The 27366-nt window shown below is 33.9% G+C and overlaps 4 protein-coding genes across 4 annotated transcripts in view; all 4 read left to right on the top strand.

Moving 5' to 3' along the window:
• The window catches only part of LOC144553755 (uncharacterized), a 59275-nt gene extending 56331 nt beyond the window's left edge, over window positions 1-2944 (top strand). The window contains exons 7-8 of the mRNA XM_078301956.1: window positions 2221-2416; window positions 2542-2944. The gene's annotated coding sequence lies outside the window, so the exon portion shown is untranslated. The remainder of the gene's footprint in view (window positions 1-2220; window positions 2417-2541) is intronic.
• LOC144554325 (glyoxysomal fatty acid beta-oxidation multifunctional protein MFP-a-like) lies at window positions 1074-26749 on the top strand. The gene is made up of 4 exons (XM_078302656.1): window positions 1074-1536; window positions 25634-25755; window positions 26149-26297; window positions 26423-26749. The coding sequence occupies exons 1-4, from the start codon at window positions 1515-1517 to the stop codon at window positions 26697-26699; spliced, it is 570 nt and encodes a 189-aa protein (XP_078158782.1). The 5' UTR covers window positions 1074-1514; the 3' UTR covers window positions 26700-26749.
• Window positions 7365-10576, top strand: LOC144554381 (uncharacterized). The gene is made up of 3 exons (XM_078302702.1): window positions 7365-8475; window positions 8583-9251; window positions 10553-10576. Exons 1-3 carry the CDS (start codon window positions 7630-7632, stop codon window positions 10574-10576), a joined length of 1539 nt encoding a protein of 512 aa, XP_078158828.1. The 5' UTR covers window positions 7365-7629.
• On the top strand, window positions 17775-24798 carry LOC144554306 (uncharacterized). Its single transcript, XM_078302631.1, has 6 exons — window positions 17775-18379; window positions 18553-21831; window positions 22152-22366; window positions 23063-23746; window positions 24205-24352; window positions 24576-24798. The coding sequence occupies exons 1-3, from the start codon at window positions 18020-18022 to the stop codon at window positions 22254-22256; spliced, it is 3744 nt and encodes a 1247-aa protein (XP_078158757.1). The 5' UTR covers window positions 17775-18019; the 3' UTR covers window positions 22257-22366; window positions 23063-23746; window positions 24205-24352; window positions 24576-24798.
• Window positions 26750-27366: the final 617 nt, after the last annotated feature.

Genomic DNA, 27366 nt, shown 5'->3' with positions numbered 1-27366 from the left:
CACAAGATCGCATTGCTGGTGCACATTTTTTCAGGAAAGGCCTCTTTTTCTCATTAATTAGTTGGTTCTGCATCAATTGTATGCTTGATTTTACTGCCTTTACAACATTGCACCTATTTTAGTTTTGATTGGGTCACTGTTTATCAGAAAATTTGGGACTATACAAAAACATTGATTTTCAAAATTTTTTAAAAATAGTAAAAAATTTCCAAAAAAATGTAAAAGTTGATCTCCAAGCACATATTAATATGGAGATCATATTTAATGGTTTGGATCGACTGTTTGAACTTTGAAATAACAAAATGAGGAGGGATCCAATTACACCATTTTATGGTGACACATCTTGACACCATATTTTTATTAAGTTATTATTGCGATCTCAAAGTTTAAATAGTCAATCCGAACCATTCAATGTGATGTCCTTATTAAAATGTACTTGGAGACCAAATTTTACATTTTAGGAAATTTATTACTATTTATTTAGAATTTTTTTAAAATGTTGTTTTTCAATGATTCAAAATTGCCTAAAAATAACAATTTTGTACACATCTTAATAAATACTAAAAAAATTCCAAAAAATGTAAAATTTGGTCTCCAAGCACATTTTTATATGAAGATCATGTAGAACGGTTCGGATCGTCTGTTTGAATTTTAAAATCACAAAATTAACTTATAAAAATATAATGTCAAGATGTGTCATCATAAATTAGCGTAATTGGATCCCTCCTCTAACAAAATATGGCAGTAATATCATTTATCATTTATCATTTTCCATCTACAGCTCGGCACAAGTGATGCCGCTTTTGGAAATAGTTCGCACCCGCAACACCTCTCCTCAGGTCGTGGTCAACCTGCTCGACTTGGCCAAAAAGATTCACAAAACTCCGATAGTCATCAGAAACTGTACTGGTTTTGCTGTCAATCGTATGTTCTTCCCTTACACTCAGGCAACTTTCATTCTGGTTGATCACGGTGTCCATTTGTACTGAATTGACCGGGCCATGGTTGAGTTCGGCATGCCCATGGGACCCTTTAGGTATTTTCTAATTGTGATGTTTTTATATTGGGGGAATTTCATATATACCCCTCAAAAACCTTAAAATTACGTATCTCCCCCTCTAAAATTCATAATATCATATTTACCTTTCTAAATTTCCAAAACACACAAATTTACCCAGTTCGGTCATCTAATTGATCGGCTTCCGAGGATAAATAATTTATTTCTCTACTTGTGATGCATACAAAGTGGCATTTATCTACAAATTTTATTAAACAGAGAAAAATTCTGTACAAATTGGATTCAAACACTCATTCAGCTGTGATTCTATTCCTTTTATGGAAGAGAGTTTAGTTGTAAACAATGAAGAACTTTTCAAATATAGTTTGATTATTGATTTTTGTGTTATGTCTTTAGACTGGTTGAACTGGTAGGATTTGGTGTCACTGCAGCAACTGGTACGCAATACCTTCGGAGTTATCCTGAAGGATGCTATAAATCCTCACTCATTCCATCTATGCTTCAGGATGAAAGAACTGGTACTTATATTTTCTTCGACCATATGTTTTAATAATTACAAAATAAACCGAGCTAATCAAAACCCTAAAAAAGATCCAGTTCAGTCCAGTACTGGTATAACTGGTACAACTGGTACTAAGGTCTATTGATAAATTTTGCCAGGAGAAGCTTCTAGCAAGGGTTTTTACATTTATGATGATCAGAGAAAGGCAAGCAGAGATCCTGAGATTACAAATATGTTGAAATATCAAGGAGGCTATCTTTGTTTGCCTCCAATTCCATGGTATCTTTCAATGTTAACATATACTTGTTTTCTTTTCTTTCTACCCATATTCTCCCATTCTTTGTATTTTGTTTAAGATTTTATGGATTAGTGAAACAAATCAATGAGTCGGTGAATTCTAAAATAATTGAAGTGAATAAAAGTGTGATAAATTGGCTTCTTGTAGCACTCCTGAAATCATTCCATGAACAGATATGCTTTTAGCAGAAAAAGTAGGCAGATGTATAAATATGCCAAGGGGGAATTTCACGTATACCCCTCAAAAACTTCAAAATTACGTATTTCCATATATACCCTTCTAAATTTAAAACACTCACAAATTTACCCAATTTATTGACTTTTCTATTAAGACTCATTTTAAATTTATAGAAGTACCAATTTTGCCCTTTATTAGAAAATAAGGATGTGTCGTTTGCGTAAGAAAAATGTTCCGTCTTCTAATGCAATTGACACACCTCCCCATGACAGATTGCTGGATTAACAGAAAAGGATATAGTAGAGATACTGTTTTTCCCAGTTGTGAATGAGGCATGTCGAATACTTGATGAGGGTATTTCAGTCAAATTTCCTGACCTGGATATTGCATCAATCATGGGCATGGGTTTTCCTTCTTACAGGTTAGTTTTTATTAAAACCCCTCAAGCTTTGTAAATTTGCTCTTTTACAATGGCATTACTGAAGTTTTACTTTTCATATATTGACCCATAATCGATATCATATATAAATTTTTTGTATATATCAGGGGAGGCATATTGTTTTGGGCTGATACAATGGGAGCAAGTTATGTGTATAGTAGACTGATGGCTTGGTGCAAATTATACGGTGGATTTTTCAAGCCATGCGATTATCTAGCGAAAGAGCAATTAGAGGATTATCTATTGTAAGAAGCAATTTTTTAAAATTTTATTATTATGGGTTTATAGTTTTGATGCATGAAATAATATCTAGCATCTTTATGTTGCAAATTTCCATTGCAGCACTGACAAAATCTGGCCACACCTTAAAAAACTGCCCAAATCTGACCCATATAACCCATATTTTCACGGAATTTTTTATTTATAGAAATAATATTAAAATAATATAGGGTTCTAGAGAATCTAGACGGATTACATGGGTATTTTGATTCAGTAGAAAGAACCGAAAAAAAGGTTTCCGTCCTTTTAGAAACTTTTGTTTTTTCACCAAATAAAAATTTCGGTTTTTTCTACCGAATTGAAATGCACATGTAATCCATCGAGAATAACTGATATATGTAGGGGTGTAAACAGAGCGTATTCGGAGCGGATAATGCCAATATCATATCCGTATCCGTTTTTCGATGAGCGGATACGGATACAGATAGTAAATAGAAATCAAAATTAACCATATCCGCCTTAAGCGGATACGGAACGGATATATCATATAGGGCCTGGATGAAATCTTTTTTTTTGTTAATTTATTTTTTAAACTTACACTAATTTGAATTTAAATTGTGCAGGGAGCTCAGATTGATCAGGTGAAATCTCAGTTATAAGGGGTTTAAAATTGTTCCTCTTTGTGTTTGGTTAATTCAAGCTGAAGCTAAAGAATAAGTAATGTTGTTGCTCTTTTAGCTTTCAAGTCTTAAATGATACTCTTTAAATGTAACCCAGTTATATACTGCAAACAATAAGGCGAGTTCAAATGCCATGTTTCTATTTTCAAAATTTTGATAACTCAAAATTTAAAACTTAAAATGTCAAATAAAATTGTTAGATATTATCTACATTATTTTCTCTATGTATATGTAAAGATTATGACATTTTAACTTTGATTTTGATTGCTATCATGAGCTTGTAAAAATACACTGATATGGATAATTTTTAATGTCAATTTTTTTGTATCGTCAAAAAAAAAAAATTTCTCGTCGGAAAAGTTTCACCTACGACTATTTTTCTAATATACATAAAAAAATGAGATAACTACTGATACAATTAGAGCTAGGTATTGTTTTTGTTAAAATTATATATACAAAGGTGAAATTAACTAATTATAATTAATATTAACGAAATGATGTGACACTAGAATAATATTGGTGAATTAATTCAATATAAAAATACAGAAAGTTGTAAGTACTGTTTGTTGAGAGAGATGTCTTGCCAGCTTTCAATATAAATGAGATAAAGATACCTTGCATATTTCTCTTCAAAGTTGAAACAACAAATACCTACACGAAGCAATTCTTAGGGTGCGTTTGGATGCACTAGAGAATAGTGAGAATAACTACTGTTGAGAATAGTAAATTAAGAATAGCAATAACAGCTACTATTTAAGAATAGCGCTAACTCAAAGCTATTCGGAAGTTGTTTGGATTGAACATTTAGAATAGTTACTGTAGGGATTGAGGCTTTGAGAGAGTTCATTTGTTATTCCATGTTTTTGTAGGAATAACGAGAACAGCGCTATTCTCGTTGTTCCTGAATATGTTTGGATGGATCGGAACAGCGCTATTCTTTTTACAACTTTTGAATTGTTCCACATGCATATTTTTTTAAAGCCAACAAATACCTAACATTTTTTTAGCTTTTTCCAAGGGTCAACGGACCTTATCAACATAGTTCAGTCGTTTCTTTTTTTTTTTTAGAAATAAAAAAAATCAAATTCTCAAAAACTAGATGAATTGTTTCTCTTTTTCATCCCATAGATGAGACCGAAACACAACGATTTGTCACATTAAATATTTTTTGGGACGGAATCAATCATTTTTGTTCTAGTTGTTTTTAATTAGTTGCAGTGTGTCTTTATCATAGAAAATTCAAAAACTACTGAGACTAAACTATTGATTCAATTCCAATAAAAACTGTAAAATTTGCAGATCCTCTCCTCTCTTTTCTTTTCGTTTTTACACCCGGTCTACCATTGGAATGAGGCCAACTAGCCCCATCAATTTTTCACATTGTGTAATCATTAGTATAGTAAATTAGTTTGATCATGCTAGCCTCTCTCCAATAGGAATCGAACCATTAGTTCGATTTCATCCATTTATCTAAAAATAAAAGAATTCATCTTGTTTCTGAATTAAAATATCTGGGTGGGCAACAATTAAAATAGAGATACAGTAAAAGCTTGCTTTTCTTACAAGGGTATAGGGTAAAAAACAATCGGTTCACTCGTCTCTTGCATATCATATAAGACATACTTAATACTTTATTCTCGTACAAACAACATGATGTTTATCAAGAAAAGAAGCATATATACCCAACCAAGATAGAACCAGTGTGAGACACACTTATATATATATTTTTTTTGGCCTGAAATATATCTTTTCATGAATTAATATTCCTTTTCTTTATATTTATAATTCATGAATCTTGTGGCTTTTAATGAGATCTCTTTTGTACAAATAATTTTCTTAGATCATATTGATTAAACTATTGAGCTAATCGTTTCTACTATTAAATAATAATAAAAGATAAATTAAATTGACTACAAACTTTATTTGATAATCTTGACAGCTGAGCCAACACACTTACCAAAATATAAATAAATAAACACTTGTTAGTGATTTAAAAAAAAAACATATTTGACTTAAAAACCTAATGATTGGAGAGCAATAGTAATTGGTATCCTTATCTCTTAATAGAGATACAGTAAAAGCTTGCTTTTCTTATAAGGGTAAAATGAGAATTATGAATTTGGAAGGGTGATGAATTTAAAATTAATGAATAAATTTATGAATTGGGTAAATATCTGATTCTACAATTTTGAAGGGTAAATACGATATTATAAATTTTTGAAGCAAAAATACATAATATTGAAACTTTTGAGGAGGATACATAAAATAAACTACTAATAGATTTAAATGTAGGTATTGTTTTTTATTAAAATTATATACAAAGGTGAAATTAACTAATTGTTAATAATATTAACGAAATGATGTGATAGCATAATAATATTGGTGAATTTATTCAAGACAAAAATACAGAAAGTTGTAATTATAATTTTTTTACTTGTTGAGAGAGATGCCTTGCCAACTTTCAAGATAAATGAGATAAAGATGCCATATAAATTTCTCTTAAAAGTTGAAACAGCAAATACCTAGAAGAAGCGATCCTTAAAAAGCATTATCATAAAAGATTTTTCTAGAATATAAAATCTTTTTTACAACTTTAGGATTGTTCCACGTGCATATTTTTTAAGCGGCCATTTTTATTAATATTCTTAAAAAAATAGAAAATTTTAAAAATGCCCCTCTCTCTAATTTTTTTTCATACATGCCCTGACCGCCTGGGCCTGGGGCGGCCCAAAACAGCTAGTGAGGCGCCCCAGGGCCCGGCGGCCCATACCTTAAGTGAGGCGCCACCCCCTGGGGCGCCCCACTAGTCCTGTGATTTAAACGCATTTTCTGCCTCTGTCACTTCCCGATCTCAGACCTTCTCTGGAGGCGATAACTGGGGAAAATAGGTATGTTTTTTTAATTATAATAATTAGTAATTATAATTATAATAATTAGTAATTACTGTTCCAAATTTACTGTTGCACTTACTGTAGCGTACTGTACATTACTGTTGACATTTACTGTAGCGTACTGTACATTTACTGTTGACCTGTACTGTATCGTACTGTACATTATTGTTGGTATTTACTGCAGCGTACTGTACAATTACTGTAGCAATTGCTGTACACCTACTGTAGAAAAATTGTAATTTTTTTTAATTTTGTTTATTTATTTTTCAATTAGTCATTTATTAATGTACCCATTATTATGTCATGTAATACTTGTAAATTTTTTTTTTAAAATGTAGTTTGTTAAAGAAGAGATGTTAGTTGCACTGTATGTCGGCGGCAAGCTAGAAAGGGATGAAGATGGCGTGCATTACACGAAAGAAGTCGCATTTGGCTTCGAGATTAATGAAAATACCACATTTGAGGAACTGAAGCAGCTAATATACGAAAAGACATCTGTAAACCCCAACAGGTATGAAATAGAGTTGGCTACACGGATTGACAACTCACGTGGGGGGGGGGTAGACCTTACTTTGTTAAGTTTCCAATAACAGATGCCAATTTGTGGAGAGTTGTGTATACTCAATTTGTAGCTTGTGGGGTCCCGGTAATGGACATATATTCGAAGAGGGTTCCCCGCACGAGGGCTGGACCTTCAAGTTCGGCTGGGGCTGGACCTTCAGGTTATGACAACCAGGGGTACCATCAGCACTCCCCTTATGACCACCAGGAGTACCACCAGCAATCCCCTTATGACAACCAGGGGTACCACCAGGAGTATCACAGCCCCGGTAATGACAACCAGGGGTACCACAACTCCCCAGAAAATACTGAAGAGTTACCACTACCACCCAGACAGACACCCATAATCCCTAGATTTCCAACTATGCCAGAGTCAGGACCGGTACCCGTTAATCGAAATGATGTTGATGTTGATGTTGATGCTATTGATGCCGTACCAGAAAGAGAAATGGAAACGGGGGATGAATACCAAGGGGTTTGGGAAGATGATGACTTATCAGATGGTGATGCAAATGTAGCAGGGTTGTCCAGGGCAGAAAAATTCCCGATTAGAGGTCGGGGGAATAAGCATCTGGTTGCCACATTCAACGACACCACAGCTTTCGAAGAGGCAGACATTAGTTTCTTTGGTCCTCGTGTTGTATACAACAAAGAACTTGCCGCAGGGCAAGTTTATACCAGCGTAGACGAGCTTGTAAAGAAAATATATGAGACTCATGTTCACGGCAACTGGGAATGTATAATACACAAAAGGGACCGAACAAGGTTAGTTGTGCTTTGTTCAACTCACCCGCACTGCGAGTTCCGCCTTTTTGCAACCCCTGCGGGTTCAGGGGAAGCATGGATGATTAAGAAGTGCGAACCACCTCATACATGCAAGTCTGCGTCCACAAGGACAGACCATTCAAATCTGACAGCATCACTAATTGCCGATGCAATTGAGGAGGACATTAAGTTGGATCCATCGATGAGCATCAAGGCGGTGGCTATGACCGTCAGACACAAATACAAATATGTAATCCCAAAATACAACAGGCTGTGGAGAGGTCGTGAACTTGCGATTTGCAGGATATTTGGTAGTTGGAAGGACTCATATGGCTATCTGGCACCATTGCTCCAGGCCATGGCAAGTACAAATGTCGGCACCGTATATGAGCGATGGCATGGCCCTTTTTTTGATAAAGACGGTGTACTAATAGAGGGAGCTAAACAATTCAAGGGCATAGCATGGGCTTTTGGTCCTTGTATCCAGGCTGTGCCATACATCAGACCTGTTATCAGCATTGATGCATGCTTCATGTCTGGCCGTTACGAGGGGAGACTACTCATAGCATGCGCATATGATGCTGAGAACCAGCTGTTGCCTTTGGCGTTTGCAATTGTTCGTAAAGAGGACGGCGAGAACTGGGGATTCTTTATGCAGTTTTTAAGAAGACGGGTGATTGGGGAAGGGAAGTTTTTCTGTGTGATATCAGACCAGCACAAAGGAATAAAATATGTTTTTGATCGTGAAGATTACGGTTGGTCAACACGTACTGGCCAGTGTGTGCACAGGTTGTGTATGCAACACGTTGCGGAGAACCTTTCCAAGGCAACCGGAGGCGACACGTGGGTTACTGATACATTTAGATGGAATTGCAGAAAGAAAAAGCCGAGAAGGGTGGTAGAGATGACTAGCAGTTTTGCAAGGGTACATGCATTTCAATTGTTTACATATATTATTGTACTTTAAGAAAACAATTTTTTTTTACTACAATTGTTTACTTACATTATTCTATTTCCTTATTTTCTATGTAGTACATGCCAAAGGCAAATCTCTACTTAATGAAGGTGGGGAAAAATAATCCCCGAGATGTCAACGAAGATCCAGCATACGAGAAAATATATCAATCCCGGGATGGAGGTTGGCGTTGGGGAATTATGACCACCAACGGATCCGAGTCGCTGAATGCAGTATTCAAGCAGAGCCGGATGTTGCCTGTGGCTGCAGTTGTAGAGGACACATTCTACAAGTTAAATGCCTGGTTTCAGGAACGGCGTGCTAAGGCCGCAGAATTAATAAGGATGAACCAGTCATTTTCAACAAGGGTGGAGGAGAAACTAAGACGACACAGAGACAAAGGTGCAACCATGACCGTGATCCCGATGGGTAACGATGGAACAGAATTCGAAGTGCAAAATCCAAATGAGTACGTTCCTACCACCCGTAAACCAGACGGCACTATGGCGTTTGTCAAGAGGGCTTGCAAGTACGTGGTTAAATTCGGAGATGCCAGGGCGGTAACCTGTACATGCCAAGGACCCCAGCTAAGTCACATACCCTGCAGTCACGTGATGGCGGTATGCCGAGTGAGGAACTACTGTGAGGATCACTATGTTGCTGACATGTACCGTACCGATTACCTTGCTTCCACTTGGGGTGGATCTTTCCATTCTTATCCTGATCAGCATGAGTGGCCTGCATATGTCGGAGATAGAATATTACCTTCAGAAGGATGGATAAGAAAGGGAAGGAGGAGACACAAGCGTATTGTAATGACCATGGACGAGATGGGTGGTAGGCGACCGTCGGGAAATCGGGCTCGCCGTTCTGTTTCCGACAGGCGCAGGGCAGGTACGTAGAATTGTACAAAATTTATTTATGCTTTAATTATATTACTAACTGAATTGCATTGTTACATTTAGATGCAATAAACGAACACAACGAAAGAGAAAATGCCAAAGTTGTTGCTGAAGCAACCGGTAGAACACAACCCCCTCCTCCTGTAAGCCAATCATCTAGTAGCCAAGCCTCTACAAGTAATGCCGCACCTGCCACTGGTACCAGAAGAACTAGTCGTTTGTTAGGTTTATTCAGACGTGGTGGCAGATAAACTTGCTATTTTGCTTATGCGAATTGATTTATTTGGTATATGTGTATGTGTATGTGTATGTGTGTATGTGTATGCGTATGCGTATGCGTATGCGTATGCGTATGCGTATGCGTATGCGTATGCGTATGCGTATGCGTATGCGTATGCGTATGCGTATGCGTATGCGTATGCGTATGCGTATGCGTATGCGTATGCGTATGCGTATGCGTATGCGTATGCGTATGCGTATGCGTATGCGTATGCGTATGCGTATGCGTATGCGTATGCGTATGCGTATGCGTATGCGTATGCGTATGCGTATGCGTATGCGTATGCGTATGTGTATGTGTATGTGTATATGTGAGTTTTTTTGTATGTGTATGTGTATATATGTATGTGTATATGTGTATGTGTATGTGTATGTGTATGTGCATGTGTGTATGTGTATGTGTGTATATTATACATATAGTTCACCAAAGAAATAAAAATAAAAATTAAAGTTATAAAAATTTACGACATCACTTCGTAAATATATCAAATATTATATTTTTTGGCATACACATACACATATACAAAATATTTTATTTTTTGACATACACATATACATAAACCCAACACTTTTTTCAACAAAATTATTCAAATCAAAATACTAAGATTTCTCAAAAAAAAAAAAAAAAATCCAAATTACTAATGGGGCGCCCCAGGGGGTGGCGCCTCACTTGGGGTATGGGCCGCCGGGCCCTGGGGCGCCTCACTTGGTGTTTTGGGCCGCCCCTGGTCCAGGCGGTCAGGGCATATTTAAAAAAAAATGAGGAACAGGGTTATTTTTAAAATTTTCTTTTTTTTCAGGGATATTAATAAAAATGGCCGTTTTTTAAGCAAACAAATACCTAACATTCTTTTAGCTTTTTACAGGGTCAACGGACCTTATCAGCATAGTTCAGTTGCAATTTTTATTTTTATTTTTAGAAATAAATAAAATTAATTTCACAAAAAAGATGAATTTTTTTTTTTTCATTCCATAAATGAGACTGAAACACAATAGTTTGATCACACTATATACTTTTTTGGGACCGAATCAGTGATTTTATCTTAGTAGCTTTTAATTAGTTACAATGTCTTCACCATAGAAAATTTGAAAACTATTTAGACTTAGTCATTAAATAGATCTAATAGAAAATATGAAATCTGTAGGTCCTCTCATTTTTTTTCTTTTCTTTTATGCTCGCGGACCACCATTAGAAATGTGGAAACGCACTAGCGTTCTTTTTATCGAAAGATGCGACACATTACCGGCAGGGAGATAGTGGATGACAGCAGAGAGGTAACCGACAGAGAGATAGTGAATGACAGAAGAGAGGTAGTGGATGACAGTAGTATTTTGTGAAAAGAAAAGAAAATTATTTGTTTTTGACGGATCCGGTTTTCACTAAATATAAATTTCTCCACCGTGGATAGCATGCAACAAATGTATAAAAGCCTAATTTACTGATCAACGGTCATGGTTAATTGATGGACAATAGAGATTTCGTCTGTACAGATGAACTCTCCGACTCCTAGCATATATGCATACATTTAGTATTGCTAATATATAAAAAAAATGAGATAACTACTGATAAAATTAGAAAAGGTGAAATAACTTTAAAATAAATGAGATAAAGGTGCGTGCAAATTTCTCTTAAAACAGCAAATAGCTAAAAGAAGCATATAAAGAGAAGCACATATACCACACGATTTTCATGAACCAACATTCCTTCTCTTTATATATATAATTCATGAATCTTGTGGCTTTTAATGAGATCTCTTTTATACAAATAATTTTCTTAGATCATCTTGATTAAACTATTAAGATAATAGTTTATACTATTAAATAAAAATTATAAAAATTAAATTGACTACAAACTTATTTGATAATCTTGACAGCTGATCCAACACACTTACCAAAATATAAATAAATAAACACTTTATTAATTGTTAGTAATTTGAAAAAGAAAAAAAAAATCAACATTTGACTTAAAAATCAAATGATTGGAGAGCAATAAAGAAAAAAAAATGAAAGTATTTATATCCTCCCAAATCTTGACAGATCATGACAGGAGGTTTCAACTAGAATTTTTTTTTTTTTGTTATCCCAAGGTAATAAATAAATAAACTGATTTGACAGAGGCACTTTTGAAATATTATCCCTAACAGTTTGGTATTAACTTGTATATTATGAAAAGCATGTTATTAAAGTAATGGGGCGGTGGCCTCCTTGAGACTTCCTAAAATTTTGTCTCCTTGGCATCCTTATCTCTTAATATTGGTGCAAACATATCTAATATTTTAGCATTTAATGATTATTTCTCTTTGAAAGTTAGTTAAAGAAGTAGAGATACAATGTCTAATTATTATTTTAGTTATATCGTTGTGATTATTTATTTTTATCTTATAACTCAAGATTAAGTTTAAAAAATAAGTTAGATTAATTTCAACAGATGTATATACCTACAAATTTATATTTAAGAAGAAATAAATGGTGTTAGTTGTCAACTTTTTTAAATTTGTAACTCTTTTTAACAATTGTTGACAATTATAAAATATGAGATGATTACAAAGCTTATCAGCAAAAAAAAAAAAAATCACTTAATTTGTACAAATATTTTATGAAAAGAACATTTTCTGGAGCCGCCTATCAGCGTCAGGTATTTTTATATTAATATTGGACGCAAAAATAAGTACATATTAATATCTAACGCTAAGATAAAATTTGTTATGTTGTTTAGTATATGACAACTCACAAAAATAAAAACAGGTTTATAGAAAGAAAATATTTTGCAATACTATATGATGATTTTTGAGAGAGAGAAAACAATTGATACACTTGAATAGAAAGTTTTTAAAATAAACAGGAGAATTTTTCTATAGTGTTTTTAGGCACCAAAATATATAATATGGATTTACTTTAAAAATAGAGAAAATTTTCGGTGTGTTCATTTAAACTTTCAAAATAGCAAGGTTCTAAATAGCGTTTATCGCGTCATAGCGGGAAGCTGAAAAAAAAAGCTATAGCGAATAGCGTCGCTATAGCGAAAGCTATGCCACATAGCGTTTTTTTATTTTTATAAAAATTATATCATATATTTGTACTAAATATCAACATTATCTAAGTCTCATAGAACAATAAATAATATCAAATTGATTAAAAAATTATAGTATTCATATTGAACCAATACAAAGTCCAAATTGCGATTCAAAATATCCATAGTATTACTAATATCATAAACTATCGATCTTTTTCTATTCAAAATATATTCAGCATCATGACATAATCTATCTTTTTTCTATTTAAATTTCAAAATAACCTAGACATCATGGCATAATTAATTATCTTAATATATTCAAAATATTCAAACTACCATATAGTAAGTATCATTTTGTTACTTCAAAAAATATCTTAAATTTATTTAATCTGAGCCTTTATTTAAAGCCCATATAAATTAAAAAAAAAAAACAGCTCATGTTGCATAGCGCGCTGTAGCTTCCTTATTTGATTTCGTTTGATGGATCTCTCATTTAATAATTAATAATTTTTTTATCAAAATAATAATTAATAATTTAATATAAAGCTTAGTACGTCAATTATAAAAAAAATCACGGTTAAAATCCAATCTGAGCCTTTATTTAAAGCCCATATAAATTGAAAAGAAAAAAAAAAACAACATGTTGCATAGCGGGCGCTATTTGCGCTACACGCTATGCGCTATAGCGGACCGCTATTACCGCTATAGCGTCTATAGCTCAAATAACGTGTTTTAATTGTATAGTTTAGCGTTTAGGGTCCAAAAACGCTATAGCGCGCTATTTAGAACACTGCAAAATAGTCAATTTCCTCATTAACACATCATAATAGCCAATTTCTTCATAAAAACTTAAATTTCTTTCTTCTATACCCTTCTATTTATTTGACTTTTATTTAATTATTTTAATAAATGAATTGACAAATATATCCTTCCATTTTAAATGGACGGTCTTTTAATTCAATTGAGTAAGAAATAACATAAGAAGGAGCTTGAACTCTAGCCATGGCTAACAGGTCCGAATTTGGCTATTGGTACCTATTTTATTTTGAATACCAAAAGAGTTTATCGAAATGAAACACAGATTTTGTTATTCAATAATTATGTTATTTCTTATTCAATTGACTTAAAAGACCTTCCATTTAAAATGAAAGGATATATTTGTTAATTTATTTATTAAAATAATTAAATAAAAATTCAAATAAATAGAAGGATATAGAAAAAAGAAATTTAAGTTTATATAGAAAAATTAGCTATTATGATCTGTTCATGAAAAATAAACTATTTTGAAAGTTTGAATAGACAACACAGATTTTCCCTTAAAAATATGCATGCAATATTTTATGTTAAGAAATGTGCAACGTGCAACGAATGACTCAACCCATTCCGCGTTTGAGTTTGCGTTATATTACATAATTGATCACACAAATAGCGCCCTTTTCTCGTCATGGACACGTGGTGTCCGATTATTCGTTAGGGTGGCTTAGGACCCAGAGCCAGAGGTCCCACCACGTGAATAAAAGCATTTTCTCTGATTACTTTGCGGCGACATTTCCGTGTGCTACGGTGTTTCTGCGGGTTCAATACACAATTCGACACAACATAAATGGTTACAGGAAATGCACGGGTAAAGATTTTAACAGAACAATTTTAGCTTCATACAGCGCTTGTACTATAGAATCAAAACAGAGCTGCACATGTTATTTGCACTGCATGAAACTAAAACTCATCTGTTCAAATATTTACCCAATTTTGACCATCAGAATATACAAAGCTGGTTGATTAGATTTAGAACAGCTGGATGAAGAACGCAGATGCTGGGTCTGAGCTGCACTGAAGCTTCTCCATTCTTTTCAGGGATAATTAAGAAATTTGACTTTGAAATATGTTGCACCAAAATTGCTCAGAAACATAAATTTTTTTTATTAATCAAAATTCTTATTTGACACAACTACCCGTAGGCTTTATTACTGAACTTTGTTTTTTTTACATTCACTATACATTTTTTTATAGAAATTAAAAAACTAATTTGTCATACCTCTGAATTGATGTTTGTTTTATAAAAAAAAAAATAGTAAGGACCGAATTATTGATTTAGTTTAGGATGGGGGAGAATTTGTGTGGTGTCCCCCTATCTATATTATTTCTGAAATAAAAAATAATCAATATGTTTCATGACAAATCAGATTTTTTATTTTAAAAAAAATGTTTAGTATATCATTAAACATATTTTGATTAAAAAAAATGCAAGAGAGATGCAAACTAAAGTCATTGCCCTGACCTAGCAACAACTGTTAAGTGTTTACATCTCATTGAATAGAAGAAATTAGATACTTTGAAAACCACCAAAAATATTGAATGATGGTAAACTGTTAACAAAAATTGAGGACGTTGGAGATTCTTATCCTGTGGATAACAATTATTTCCAATAATAATAATAATAATATAAAAGGAAGGAAAAAAGGATGGAAGGGAAGCATGTAGAGCTGCACAAAAAATTTGTAATTCGTGATTCTATTCGAGTTTGATTCGAAAAAGTTCGTGAAAAATTTGATTCGAAATAGTTCGAAATTATTTCAAACCAAATTCAAACTGAATCCTATTCATTCAAAATAGGTTAACGAAATATTGTAGTTCGAATCTCAAAGTAATGTGAACCGTTGATTTCCGCTGATGACTTAAAAGTTAAAATATAAGCCCATCCAATCATAAGTCGTAACTCTCGTTTTCAGTTCTAAAATCCTGGACGACTTTCACATCTCGCTTTCAGCGATTACGATCACTCTTGTCGTAAAAAAAAGTTTGTAAATAATTCGAAATTGATTTCGTAAAAAATTCGATTAATTTGAAATTAATTCAAATCAAATTTAAATTGGAGTAATTTTGACTCGGTCGATTCGTTTGCACCCGTAGAAGCATGCATGGTGTTGATTCAGGTCTTGAAAGGTCGACATATTTTTTTTTCTTATTTTTTTTTTCTTTTGGATTGATTTTGGAAAGATAATTGCTATTTTGCCATTTGAAATTGCAATAAAACAACATGTGATTCATTCCAGCCAATATAGCTGCAAGTTCCCATACACGCAACTTATTTTTGCATGAATGTCCACAATATAATATCATTTGCATTACTACCTTTACAAAATTATTATTTTCATAACCTTTTTTACATGTCAAATTTCTTACTTTTACATATATCACTAGAATTTATTATATACGATTGTATTAGATAAGATACTTGAAGACAAACATGAAAAATTATTACAAGTTTCATAAATATTCTTTAAATTATACTCAATGGTTTAGATAGCGATTATAGCGATATAGCGGGACGGTTAAAAAAAAATAAGCGATTGTACTAAGTAGCTAGCACATATCTTATTCAAAATCCTTCTTGCCTCATCTTTAAATACCCCTCCAGCAAAGTGATAATAAAAAATTCAGCAGAGTGATGATTTTCAAAGTGATGATTTTCCAAGCACATTTTAATACGAAGAACACATTGAAAGGTTCGAATCGACTATTTAAACTTAAAAAATGAAAATATAAGAAAAGTGTGCACATTAGGAACACAAAAGTGAGGGTGCATTTTAACCCTCCTTAATTTATAATTAACATAGGTGGTGCATATCTAGTGATAGCTAAGGATGGTACTTAATTTTTATTAATACCTGAATTAGTGGAGCCCAGTGCCCAGAGAGACACAAAAAGGCTTGCCATTGCTGCTATATATGATTCCCTCTAGAATTACTTGTCAATCGTACATAATACAATCCAAATGCGGTCATTAATTATATTTAGCATGTAGCAATGACACTCTTAAAGAAAGTATTTGTTTGTCAAATTGGTTGTAGGCTTAACTCTTATATAAGTAAAATAAATAAATAAAATAAGTAATATTGAATTTAGTATTTTTTTTAGATGAATAGACGATACATATTAATATTGGAAATTCCTAGGAGAACACTTATTGTAGGCACTCATTTTTATAAATAATATTTTTTTAATATATTTTTCTAGAACGAATACGGAGCGGATTTAGACTGAAACTTTTTTAGTTAGCAATTTAATAATTTAAAATAAAACAACCACTATCCAAAATTCCATATTTCAAATTTTACCACCCCACGTACCCTAGAGGTATGCACCAAATATTTTGGTGTGCCAGCTGGGGATGCACACCAAATTAATTTTTTTTGGGTGGAAAGCGCACCAAATTTTTTTTTTTTAGGAAGCGCACCAAATAATTTTTTTAGTTTTGTTCTACTCTATTCTGCGTATAATTTGTAGTATAAAATGTTGATTAGATTGTGCATATAATTTGTAATAATTTGCGCACTTAGTACAAAACACTACTCAGATTATGTGTATAATTTGTTGTGATAATTTTTTGGTAAAAATTTAGTACAAAATTTTATTTGTTGAACATGTACGTACGTTTTATTTTTTATAATTTCACCATCAAATGAGATTATACGTATAATTCTAATCATCACAGAACAAATAGAATAGAACAAGTAAAAAATTTAATTAGTCCAAAAAATTTAAACAAAACATAATAGAGCTTAAAAAAAAAATAGTGCGCTTTCTAAGAATTGAATGTGCGCCAAAAGAGACAGCACATCTGCACATGCACGCCACCAATCAAGAGAGACTTAATTTGCAATAATTACTTTATTATTTTTTTTTTTTTTTGAGGAAAACCCGTTTCTGATTTGTGGCGTGTGTTGGGGAAGGCGTGTGCTGGGGAAGAAAAGAAAGAAATGTGAACGCAGAAACGCGTTATTCTCCACGGGTAGATTTGTGGCGTGTATTAATAGTTAAGATTATATCTTATACTGAAACGGATAGACTTATAGTTTATTTTATGATTTTATACGTAAGATTATATGACAATCGAAATTATAAAATCAAACAGTAATTAATGGATCGATGAGACTAATTCAATGTGAGGCTGTGATTTTCTCTGGAAAGATAGGCTCTCCATTCCTCTAAAATTCAAAGTGGTTTTATAAGAAAAACTGACGGTGCACTTTCTAAGAATGTTCCCCAAAAGAGACAGCACATGCACGCCGCCTACCAAGGGAGACTTAATTTGCAATAATTACTTTACTTTTTTATTTTTTTGAGGAAAACGCGTGGGTATAATGACTTGACTTGACTTTTCTTTACTTCAATTTTTTGTAATTTGCAATCATTTCTTGACTTGACTAACAGCCTTCTCCGACTCCCCAATAATTTATTTTTCTATCTAACATATCTATCGTTCCATTTTCATATCAACAGCACAAGAGAAAAGAGAGTTTGCAATTGTAGAACCATCATGGGTCTAGGTGGAGTGATTAACAACCTTCTCTCTTTGGGCACCAAATTGCTGCCCTCTGTCATTGCATCTGCACAAGCTCCGTCTTCTTCCAAGTGTCCTCCAGCAGATCAAAACCACCAAGTTGAGGCTGAATTGAAAAAAGTGATGGGGATGCTGGAGCGGATCAAAACCACGCTGTACGATGCCGAGCAGAGGGAGATCAGAGACAAGTCAGTGAAGCTTTGGTTGAAGGAGCTCAAGGGTGTTGCGTATGATGCAGAGGATGTACTGGATAAGTACCACTACGAATTCTTACGGGCAGAAGTTGAGGCAAGAGATGCTTCTTCACAAGATTCTCGTAGAAGGAAGCTAATTCAGGTAATTAATTTAATTTAACTTAATTACCTTTTGCAAAAGCTTTTCTGTTCAAGAATTGCAAAGAGTAAATAATGAAATTGCTTATGAAATGCAAACACCTGTAATATACAACTAGTTGTGTACAAGAACATTATAGTAGGTCATACATTCTCAAGGTAATTATAACTCTCCAGGTTCCATACGGCATGCTTGATCAAATTCAGCAAATAAGGAGCAGATTTCATGAGATTATGAAAGATCGGATAGCACTTCAATTGTCAGAGGGAGATGGGCCCATGCGTTACAACAACGAATTGCAAATAGCTCCAACAAGCCACTTTGTAGTTGAGTCGAAAATCTTTGGGCGAGAGACTGAAAAGGAGAAGCTGATTGATGTCTTGTCCACTGAACGTGATGTTTATTCGGTGGTGACAATTGTTGGCATGGGGGGCATTGGCAAAACAACCCTTGCACAACATGCCTATAATGATCAAAGAATCCAACAACGGTTTGATAAATTTGGGTGGATATGCGTATCAGAGGAATTCAATGTTGAAAGACTCACCAAGGAATTCATGGAGTCTATTACAAAAAAGGGGTGTGATCTCACAAATTTGAGTGTTTTGCAAGATAAAATTCGTGAGGAGATAAGTGGGAAAAGGATCCTTTTGGTCCTTGATGATGTCTGGAATGAGAAGAAGAGTGTTTGGGATTCATTTCAGACTCCTTTTATGTCAGCAAAATTTGCAAAAATTCTAGTTACTACAAGGAACGATTCTGTCGCACGAATCATGCAAACAGAGCCAACATTCAAAATTGGTTGTTTGTCAACTGAACAATGTTGGCAATTGTTCGAACATTATGCATTTGGTCGCGTAGATCAGAATAAGAGCCTGAAGTTGGTAGGAATTGGGAAGCAAATCATGAAAAAGTGTGGAATGTTGCCCCTGGCTGTGAAGTCAATTGCTAGCCTTTTGAGGCATGAGGGGGAAGAAGAGAGCTGGAGAGAGATTTTGGAAAGCGAGCTATGGGAGACAGATGCTAGCAATGAGATATTTCCACCTCTTCAAATAAGCTATGCACGCCTTCCCACTTACCTGAAGTCTTGTTTTCTATATTGTTGCATGTTTCCTAAAGATCACATATACGATGTAGAAGCTTTGGTGGAATTATGGATGTATCAGGGTTTTATTGAGTCTAAAGGAAACAAGACTCCAGAAAAGATTGGTTTTGAATATGCACAGCAGCTGTGCCAAAGGTCCTTGTTTGAAAGAGAAGGCATGTATGAGAGGAATGATTTGGTTTGCCGGAAGTTTAAGTTGCATGATATAGTTCACGATTTAGCACGACGGAATTCAGAAGATGGTTGCCTTTCAATTGAGTGTGATAAGCTCCCAATTTTTCCTGATGTACTACATCATTTGTATATCGCTAAAAATGTGATACTAAAAGATCCTATTCCCTCTGACAGGGTCACTACTCTGCGTACACTCATTATAACTATTGAAAACTTTTCAGATGCTTTTGACTTTTCAATGGCACCAAAATTAAGAGCTCTAGAAATGCAATCCGATGATTATGGATTAGGTCAATCTCTTTCCTCCATTGGTAATTTGAAACATCTTCGTTATCTTTTACTTGGTAATTTTGAAACGTTACCTGAATGCATATGCTCCCTTTACAGCTTGCGAAATCTCTCTCTTAGGGGAAGTTCTTTCGTAGTGTTGCCAAGAAAAATAGGAAATCTAATTAGCCTGGAAAAGCTGATAATTAATAAATGTGATAAACTCGAGGTGTTGCCTGAGTCCCTTTGTCAACTCAAGGCCTTGAGGGAACTCTCTATTTGTTCATGCGATAAAATTAAGGAGTTACCAAACAACATAGGAAATCTAATTAGCCTAGAAGAGCTGATAATTATTACATGTAAGAAACTCAAGGTGTTGCCTGAATCCCTTTGTCAACTCAAGGCCTTGAGGAAACTCTCTATTCGTTTATGCAATAAAATTAAGGAGTTACCAAACAACATAGGAAATCTAATTAGCCTGGAAGACCTGATAATTAATAATTGTGATAAACTCGAGGTGTTGCCTGAGTCCCTTTGTCAACTCAAGGCCTTGAGGGAACTCATTATTGGTCAATGCAGTGCAATTAAGGAGTTACCAAACAACATGGGAAATCTAATTAGCCTAGAAGAGCTGAGAATTTATTGTTGTGTTGACCTCAGGGTGTTGCCTGATTCCCTTTGTCAACTCAAGGCCTTGAGGGAACTCTGTATTGGTGAATGCAGTGAAATTAAGGAGTTACCAAACAACATAGGAAATGTAGTTAGCTTAGAAGAGCTCCGAATTGAATGTTGTTCTGGCCTCCGGGTGTTGCCTGCTTCCCTTTGTCAACTCACAGCCTTGAGGGAACTCTCTATTTGTTCATGCGATAAAATTAAGGAGTTACCAAACAACATAGGAAATCTAATTAGCTTAGAAGAGCTCCAAATTGAATGTTGTTCTGGCCTCTGGGTGTTGCCCGGTTCCCTTTGTCAATTAAAGGCCTTGAGGAAACTCTGTCTTATGGAATGCGTGCTTCTTGAAGAGCTTCCTAGTGACATGGGGAGCCTTACAGATCTTACAACTCTGAAAATCTGGCATACTGGTGTGAGTTGTTTACCTAGCTTGAGCAAATTTGAAGAAATTCAAGAACTAAAGGTGAGGGTTGAATGCAAGAGAATAGGATGGTTAAAGAATTTTTCTGTTATGGGCGGAACACTCTGTCTAAGTGGATTGAAAAATATTTCCAATTTAATGGATGTCCAATGTGCTAACCTTATGAGTATGCATAACTTGGAACACTTAGCACTAAACTGGAATGAGGATGAGGATGATGATTATGGCACTGGACTGCACAATATATTTCAGTTAGACATCGAAAGAGGTGAGAACATATTTCTTGAAGAACAAAGTTGTTTTTCGGTGATGGTTAGTCTCCAGCCTCACCCTAATCTTACCAAGCTAGAAATAGAAGGTTGCCATGGCATTCCATTTCCAGAATGGATTGGCAGCCTATGCAAGCTAAAGTATTTGAAAATTACCTCCTTTTATAGTTTGCAGTTCTTAAAGGCAGAGTCCCTGCCATTAGAACTTGAACAGTTGGAAATTGATGAGTGCGATCAGCTAGTATCTATGCCTGGAATACAAAACCTGAAATCATTGGTCAAACTTTCCATCCATTATTGTAAGAACTTGTGCTCGTTTATGGAACCATCTCTTGAATTGACAATGAGAGCAGGGGTGGGTTCATATGGGACCTCGTTGTTGGGGTTGACAAACCTTCCTTCACTCAGAAGTTTGAAGATTTCATACTGTCAAAAATTGCAAGTATTGGTGCATGAGTTGCTTCCTGCAGAGCCTTGCAAAGTTGAGGTTTGGGGTTGCCCTGGATTAAAGGAGTGGTGCTTGCATCATGGAATAAACTACAATGAGGTACTTCCAAGTTCCTATTATTATATAATATTGTTGGTAGATAATTGATAAGTGTCAATATCTACTTTCTAAGCTTTATTTCTTTTACTCAAATACAAAGTTTGAATCAGAATATATTTCTTTACTTTGTTTTTTTCTTTCCACGCATACCATTCAGCTTAGGAAAATACATTTTTTGGTAGTCATGTCATACGATACTCTTACATACGAGTTGTCATGGTTGCAATTTGTTTATCCTCTAAATTAAACCACCTCGATCGGATGAAATTTATATGATCTGGTGCCAATTCTTAATCAATCTTTCTATGCATACCATTCAGAATATATATGGTTATGATGATTATGAATTTGATGATGATGATGATGATGATGATGATGATGATGATGATGATGATGATGATGATGATTTGCTCAAATTTATATGAACGTAGTGGTTACTCAGATTTACTGCAGCAAGAGTAATTCACGACTATGAATCAAGATTTGACAACACTGGCTCATGAACGCAGTGGTTAAGGGAATCGTATACTACAAGGTACTTTCTATTATTTAATTTGCTATTTAGAGATAGTGGGCTATTATAAATTTGAGTAAAGTATTCCCATCAACCATACAACCAATATTACTTTTTATCTATATAGAAAATCAGGATAGGATTAGAAATTTCTATCATGTAAAACAATCAACCCAGAAATTCTTAACAATGATAATTTTGTCAATTTTTTTTATTAATATCCAACATTAAATAGAAAATTACAAAACTGCCCACGTTTTTTGAGGAATTTTAAAAATGCCCAAACCACCGAGAATCATGGCGGTTCTAATTTTTTATTTGATTTGACATCATTCGACAGAGCCGAAGATTAAATTTAAGATTTCTGATTTTTCTATTTTAATTAAATAGAAGGTGTTATGACTTTTTATTTTTTCTGTTGAGATATTAGAAATATTTTTATATTTCTTTGAAAATAGATGAAATACCATATCATATAATTTATTAGAAAGACTGCGACTAATAACTCGGATCAACATTTTTCAGTCAGAATTTTTTTGCGGCTATAAGAAAAATAAAATATTTCTTTCTGTGTTCTGGAAAAATATAAAATGTTTTGGATCTGAGTTATTGATCCCGGTTCAAAAGTCACTTCTAAGTAAATAAATAAATTATCATGGTACTTCTAGTACATTCAAATTCTAAAGTACTCCATCTATTTTTGTGTTTGTTGTGTAGCGAGGAAGGTTTGCAAGCTAAAGGGTTATTTCACTGCAAGAGAATGCTGATAATTAAATAAAATTGGGTTTTCAAAACAGTGCCCCTAGGAACTAGCAATGCCCAATATTATATTTTTACTATTGATTGAATTGTACTGCTATTTTAAATGTCATTCTTTAATTCAGTAAAGAATGTATAGATGCAATTCCCAAATAACCACTGGAATTCGGTAATTGCATCAAGAATTCTCATACCACTTCATATACCGGTACAATACCAATTGCACTACTAATGCTGGTAAAGCCACACAACATTGAAATTAGATTCTGATTTTCTGTTCAAACAGTTGTAGTACTCTGTACCAGATGAAATTACAACATTGAATAATGCATCAAGCAGTCTGTATCAGATCACATGCAACAGAGAATAATTACAACATTGTGTGGTCATTAGTGTGGCAAGTGTAGACTACAAATGTATCATTTATTATTCTTTATAGCTGAACAATTTGCATATATACCCATTATAATTATTGCATAGAAATATTCGCATGCAACAGAACCAGCCCAATGCTAATATTGTTCTTTGAATGAGGCTATGATACTATGCATAGCATGGATTGGTCCGTACTATGGATCAATATCGCCATGTCAAAGTCAAAACAGTCGATCTAAACCGTTCATCATGACTCCATATTAAAATGTACGTGGAGGCCAAATTTTACATTTTTTATTTATTTTTTTATTTTTTACAATTTGTTTAGGTAGGTAGAAAATCACTTGAGCTAAAGAATTTTGGACCGTTCGAAAGTAGTGATTCTTAACCTATATAAAAAAAATACTAAAATAATTCTGAAAAGTGTAAAATTTGATCTCCATGTATATTTTAATATGGAAATCATGTTAAGCTACTCAGATTGACTTTTTGGACTTTAAACATGGAGATATCGATCCATAGTACAGACTCATCTATGCTATGCAAAATACCATAGCCTCTCTGAGGAATATTATTCTAATATTTTTCTTTATTTATTCGGTACACAATTTTCCTGTTACGTTCATCATTCTACAATAAATTTATGCATAAAATGAAAGAAGGTAAATCAATACCAAAAATATTTGGACTAATATATTTCTCTTTTAAAACCTTGTCTATGACAGGCAGTAACAGAAGATGTTTCACTAAAGCAACAGATATTCTGTGACCTAGAGAAATACTGCAACTCGAATTGCGTGCTTGCTACAAATACTTCTACAATAGACTTGGACTTGATTGGCCAAAGAACTGCCTCACAAGATCGCATAGCTGGTGCACATTTTTTCAGGAAACCACTCATTTTGTCATTAATCAGTTGGTTGTTTATCAATTGTACACTTGATTTTACTGCCTTCACTACTTTGCACCTATTTTAGTTTTAATTGGGTCAACTGTTTATTAGAAAATTTTGGACCACAAAGAAACAATGATTTTCAAAAATTCTAAAAATAGTCAAAAGTTCCAAAAAATGTAAAATTTGGTCACCAATTGACAGATTGAACTTTTATATCGCAAAATAAGGGCAGGAAGTAAAACAAGAGCTTTACTTCCCAAGGCATGGTAGCCCACCTCATCTTAACCACTATCAAGTCAGGTCCAAACCAACCAGGTATAGATTTCACCTTCTCTGGTTAAACAAAGAATATTACTATTATCCCTACAGGTTCTTACTGCAGTAAAATCATTTATCATTTTCATCAACAGCCCGGCACAGGTGATGCTGCTTTTGGAAATAGTTCGCACCCGCAACACCTCTCCTCAGGTCGTGGTCGACCTGCTCGACTTGGCCAAAAAAATTCGCAAAACTCCAATAGTTGTCAGAAACTGTACTGGTTTTGCTGTTAATCGCATGTTCTTCCCTTACACTCAGGCAGCTTTCCTTCTGATTGATCACGGTGTCGATTTGTACCAAATTGACCGGGCCATGGTTGAGTTCGGCATGCCCATGGGATCCTTCAGGTATTTTCTAATTGTGATGTTTTTTATATTGGGGGGATTTCATATATACCCCTCAAAAACCTTAAAATTACGTATCTCCCCCTCTAAAATTCATAACATCATATTTAACTTTCTAAATTTCCAAAACTTACAAATTTAATCAATTTATTGACTTTTCAATTAAAACTCATTTTAAATTTATAAGAAAAATGTCACGTCATCTAATTACTTGTGACACATTCAGCTGTGGTTCTATTCTTTTTCTGGAAGAGAGTTTAGTTGAAAACAATGAAGAACTTTCAAAACAAAGTTTGATTTTTAATTCTTGTTTTATGCCTTTAGACTGGTTGATCTGGTAGGATTTGGTGTTGCTGCAGCAACTGATACACAATGCCTCTGGAGTTATCCTGAAAGATGCTATAACTCCTCGCTCATTCCATCTATGCTTCAAGATAAACGAACTGGTACTTATATGTTCTTCTACCATGTGTTTTAATAATTACAAAATAAACCAAGCTAATTAAAACCCTAAAGAAAATCCAATTTAGTCCAGTACTGTTATAACTGGTATAACTGGTACAACTGGTACTAAAGTCTATTGATAAATTTTGCCAGCAGAAGCTTCTGGCAAGGGATTTTACATTTATGATGATAAGAGAAAGGCAAGCATAGATCCTGAACTTGCAAAATATGTTGAAAAATCAAGAAGGCTATCTGGTTTTGCCCCTGATTCCATGGTATCTTTCCATGTTAACATATACTGTTTTCTTTTCTTTCTACCCATATTCTTCCATTCTTTTTATTTCGTTTAATATTTTATGGATTAGTGAAACAAATCAATGAGCCGACGGATTCTAAAATAATTGAAGTGATCAAAATTGTGATAAATTGGCCTCTTGTTGCACTCCTGAAACCGTTCCTTGAACAGATATGCTTTTAGCAGCAAAAGTAGGCAGATGTATAAATATGCTGACGAATTTCATGTATACCCCTCGAAAACTTCAAAATTACGTATTACCCCTCTAAAATTCATAATATCATTTTACCCAATTTATTTACTATTCTCATTTTAAATTTATAGAAGTACCAATTTTACCCTTCTAATGCAATTCACACTTGCCCAATAACAGATTGCTGGATTAACAGATAAGGATATAGTAGAGATGCTGTTTTTCCCAGTTGTGAATGAGGCATGCCGGATACTTGATGAGGGTATTTCAGTCAAATGTCCTGACCTAGATATTGCATCAATCATGGGCATGAGTTTTCCTTCTTACAGGTTACTTTTTATTAAAACCCTTCAAGTTTTGTAAATTTGCTCTTTTACAAGGGCATTACTGATGTTTTACTTTCCATATATTGACCCATAACCGATATCATATATATATTTTTTGTATATATCAGGGGAGGAATATTGTTTTGGGCTGATACAATGGGAACAAATTATGTGTATAGTAGACTGATGACTTGGTGCAAATTATATGGTGGATTTTTCAAGCCATGCGATTATCTAGTAGAGAGAGTAATTAGAGTATTATCTCTTGTAAGAAGCAATCTTTTAAAATTTTATTATTGTGGGTTTACAGTTTTGATGCATGAAATAATATCCTGCATCTTTATGTTGCAAATTTCCATTGCAGCACTGAATAAACTGCACAAATCTGACCCATATGACCAATAATTTCACATAATTTTTTATTTATAGAAATAATATTAAAATAATACAGGGCTCTAGACAGATTACATGGGTATTCGATTCGGTAGAAAGAACCGAAACAAAATTTTGGTTCTTTCCTACCGAATTGAAATGCCCATGTAATCCATCTAGAATCCTATATTAATTTAATATTAATTCTATAAATACAAAATACTGAAAATTTCATGGTACTCTGTGTTCTTCAGTTCAGTTAAGGTTTAAAGTAATTTTTTCTTGGCTTTGTATTTTGTAAAAATGGCACTATACTATAGGGACTGTATAAAATCTGTTTTTTTTTTTGTATTTTACTTATTTTTGCAACTTACACTAATTTAAATTTAAATTGTGCAGGGAGCTCGGATTGGCACTATACTATAGGTTGTTTTAATCCAAGCTAAGGAACCGGTGTTCAGCAAGATTAAGCAGCTAAGTAAGCTAAAGAAGGCTCCTTTAGCCTTAAGGAGGCCCTTGCGGAACGGCACCAAGGGGTTTAAAATTGTTCCTCTTTGTGTTTGGTTAATTCAAATAGAAGCGAAAGAATAAGTAATGATGTTGCTCTTTTAGCTTTCTAAGTCTTAAATTATATTCTTTGGATGTAACCTAAAAACAATAAGGAGAGTTGAAATGTCTCCGTCATGTCTTTATTTTTTTT

The sequence above is a fragment of the Carex rostrata genome, chromosome 5 (assembly GCF_964058835.1).
Source record: "Carex rostrata chromosome 5, lpCarRost1.2, whole genome shotgun sequence".
In the NCBI taxonomy this organism is placed as follows: Eukaryota; Viridiplantae; Streptophyta; class Magnoliopsida; order Poales; family Cyperaceae; genus Carex; species Carex rostrata.
The sequence above is the reverse complement of the archived record's forward strand: the minus strand, read 5'-3'. Positions and strand labels throughout refer to the sequence as shown.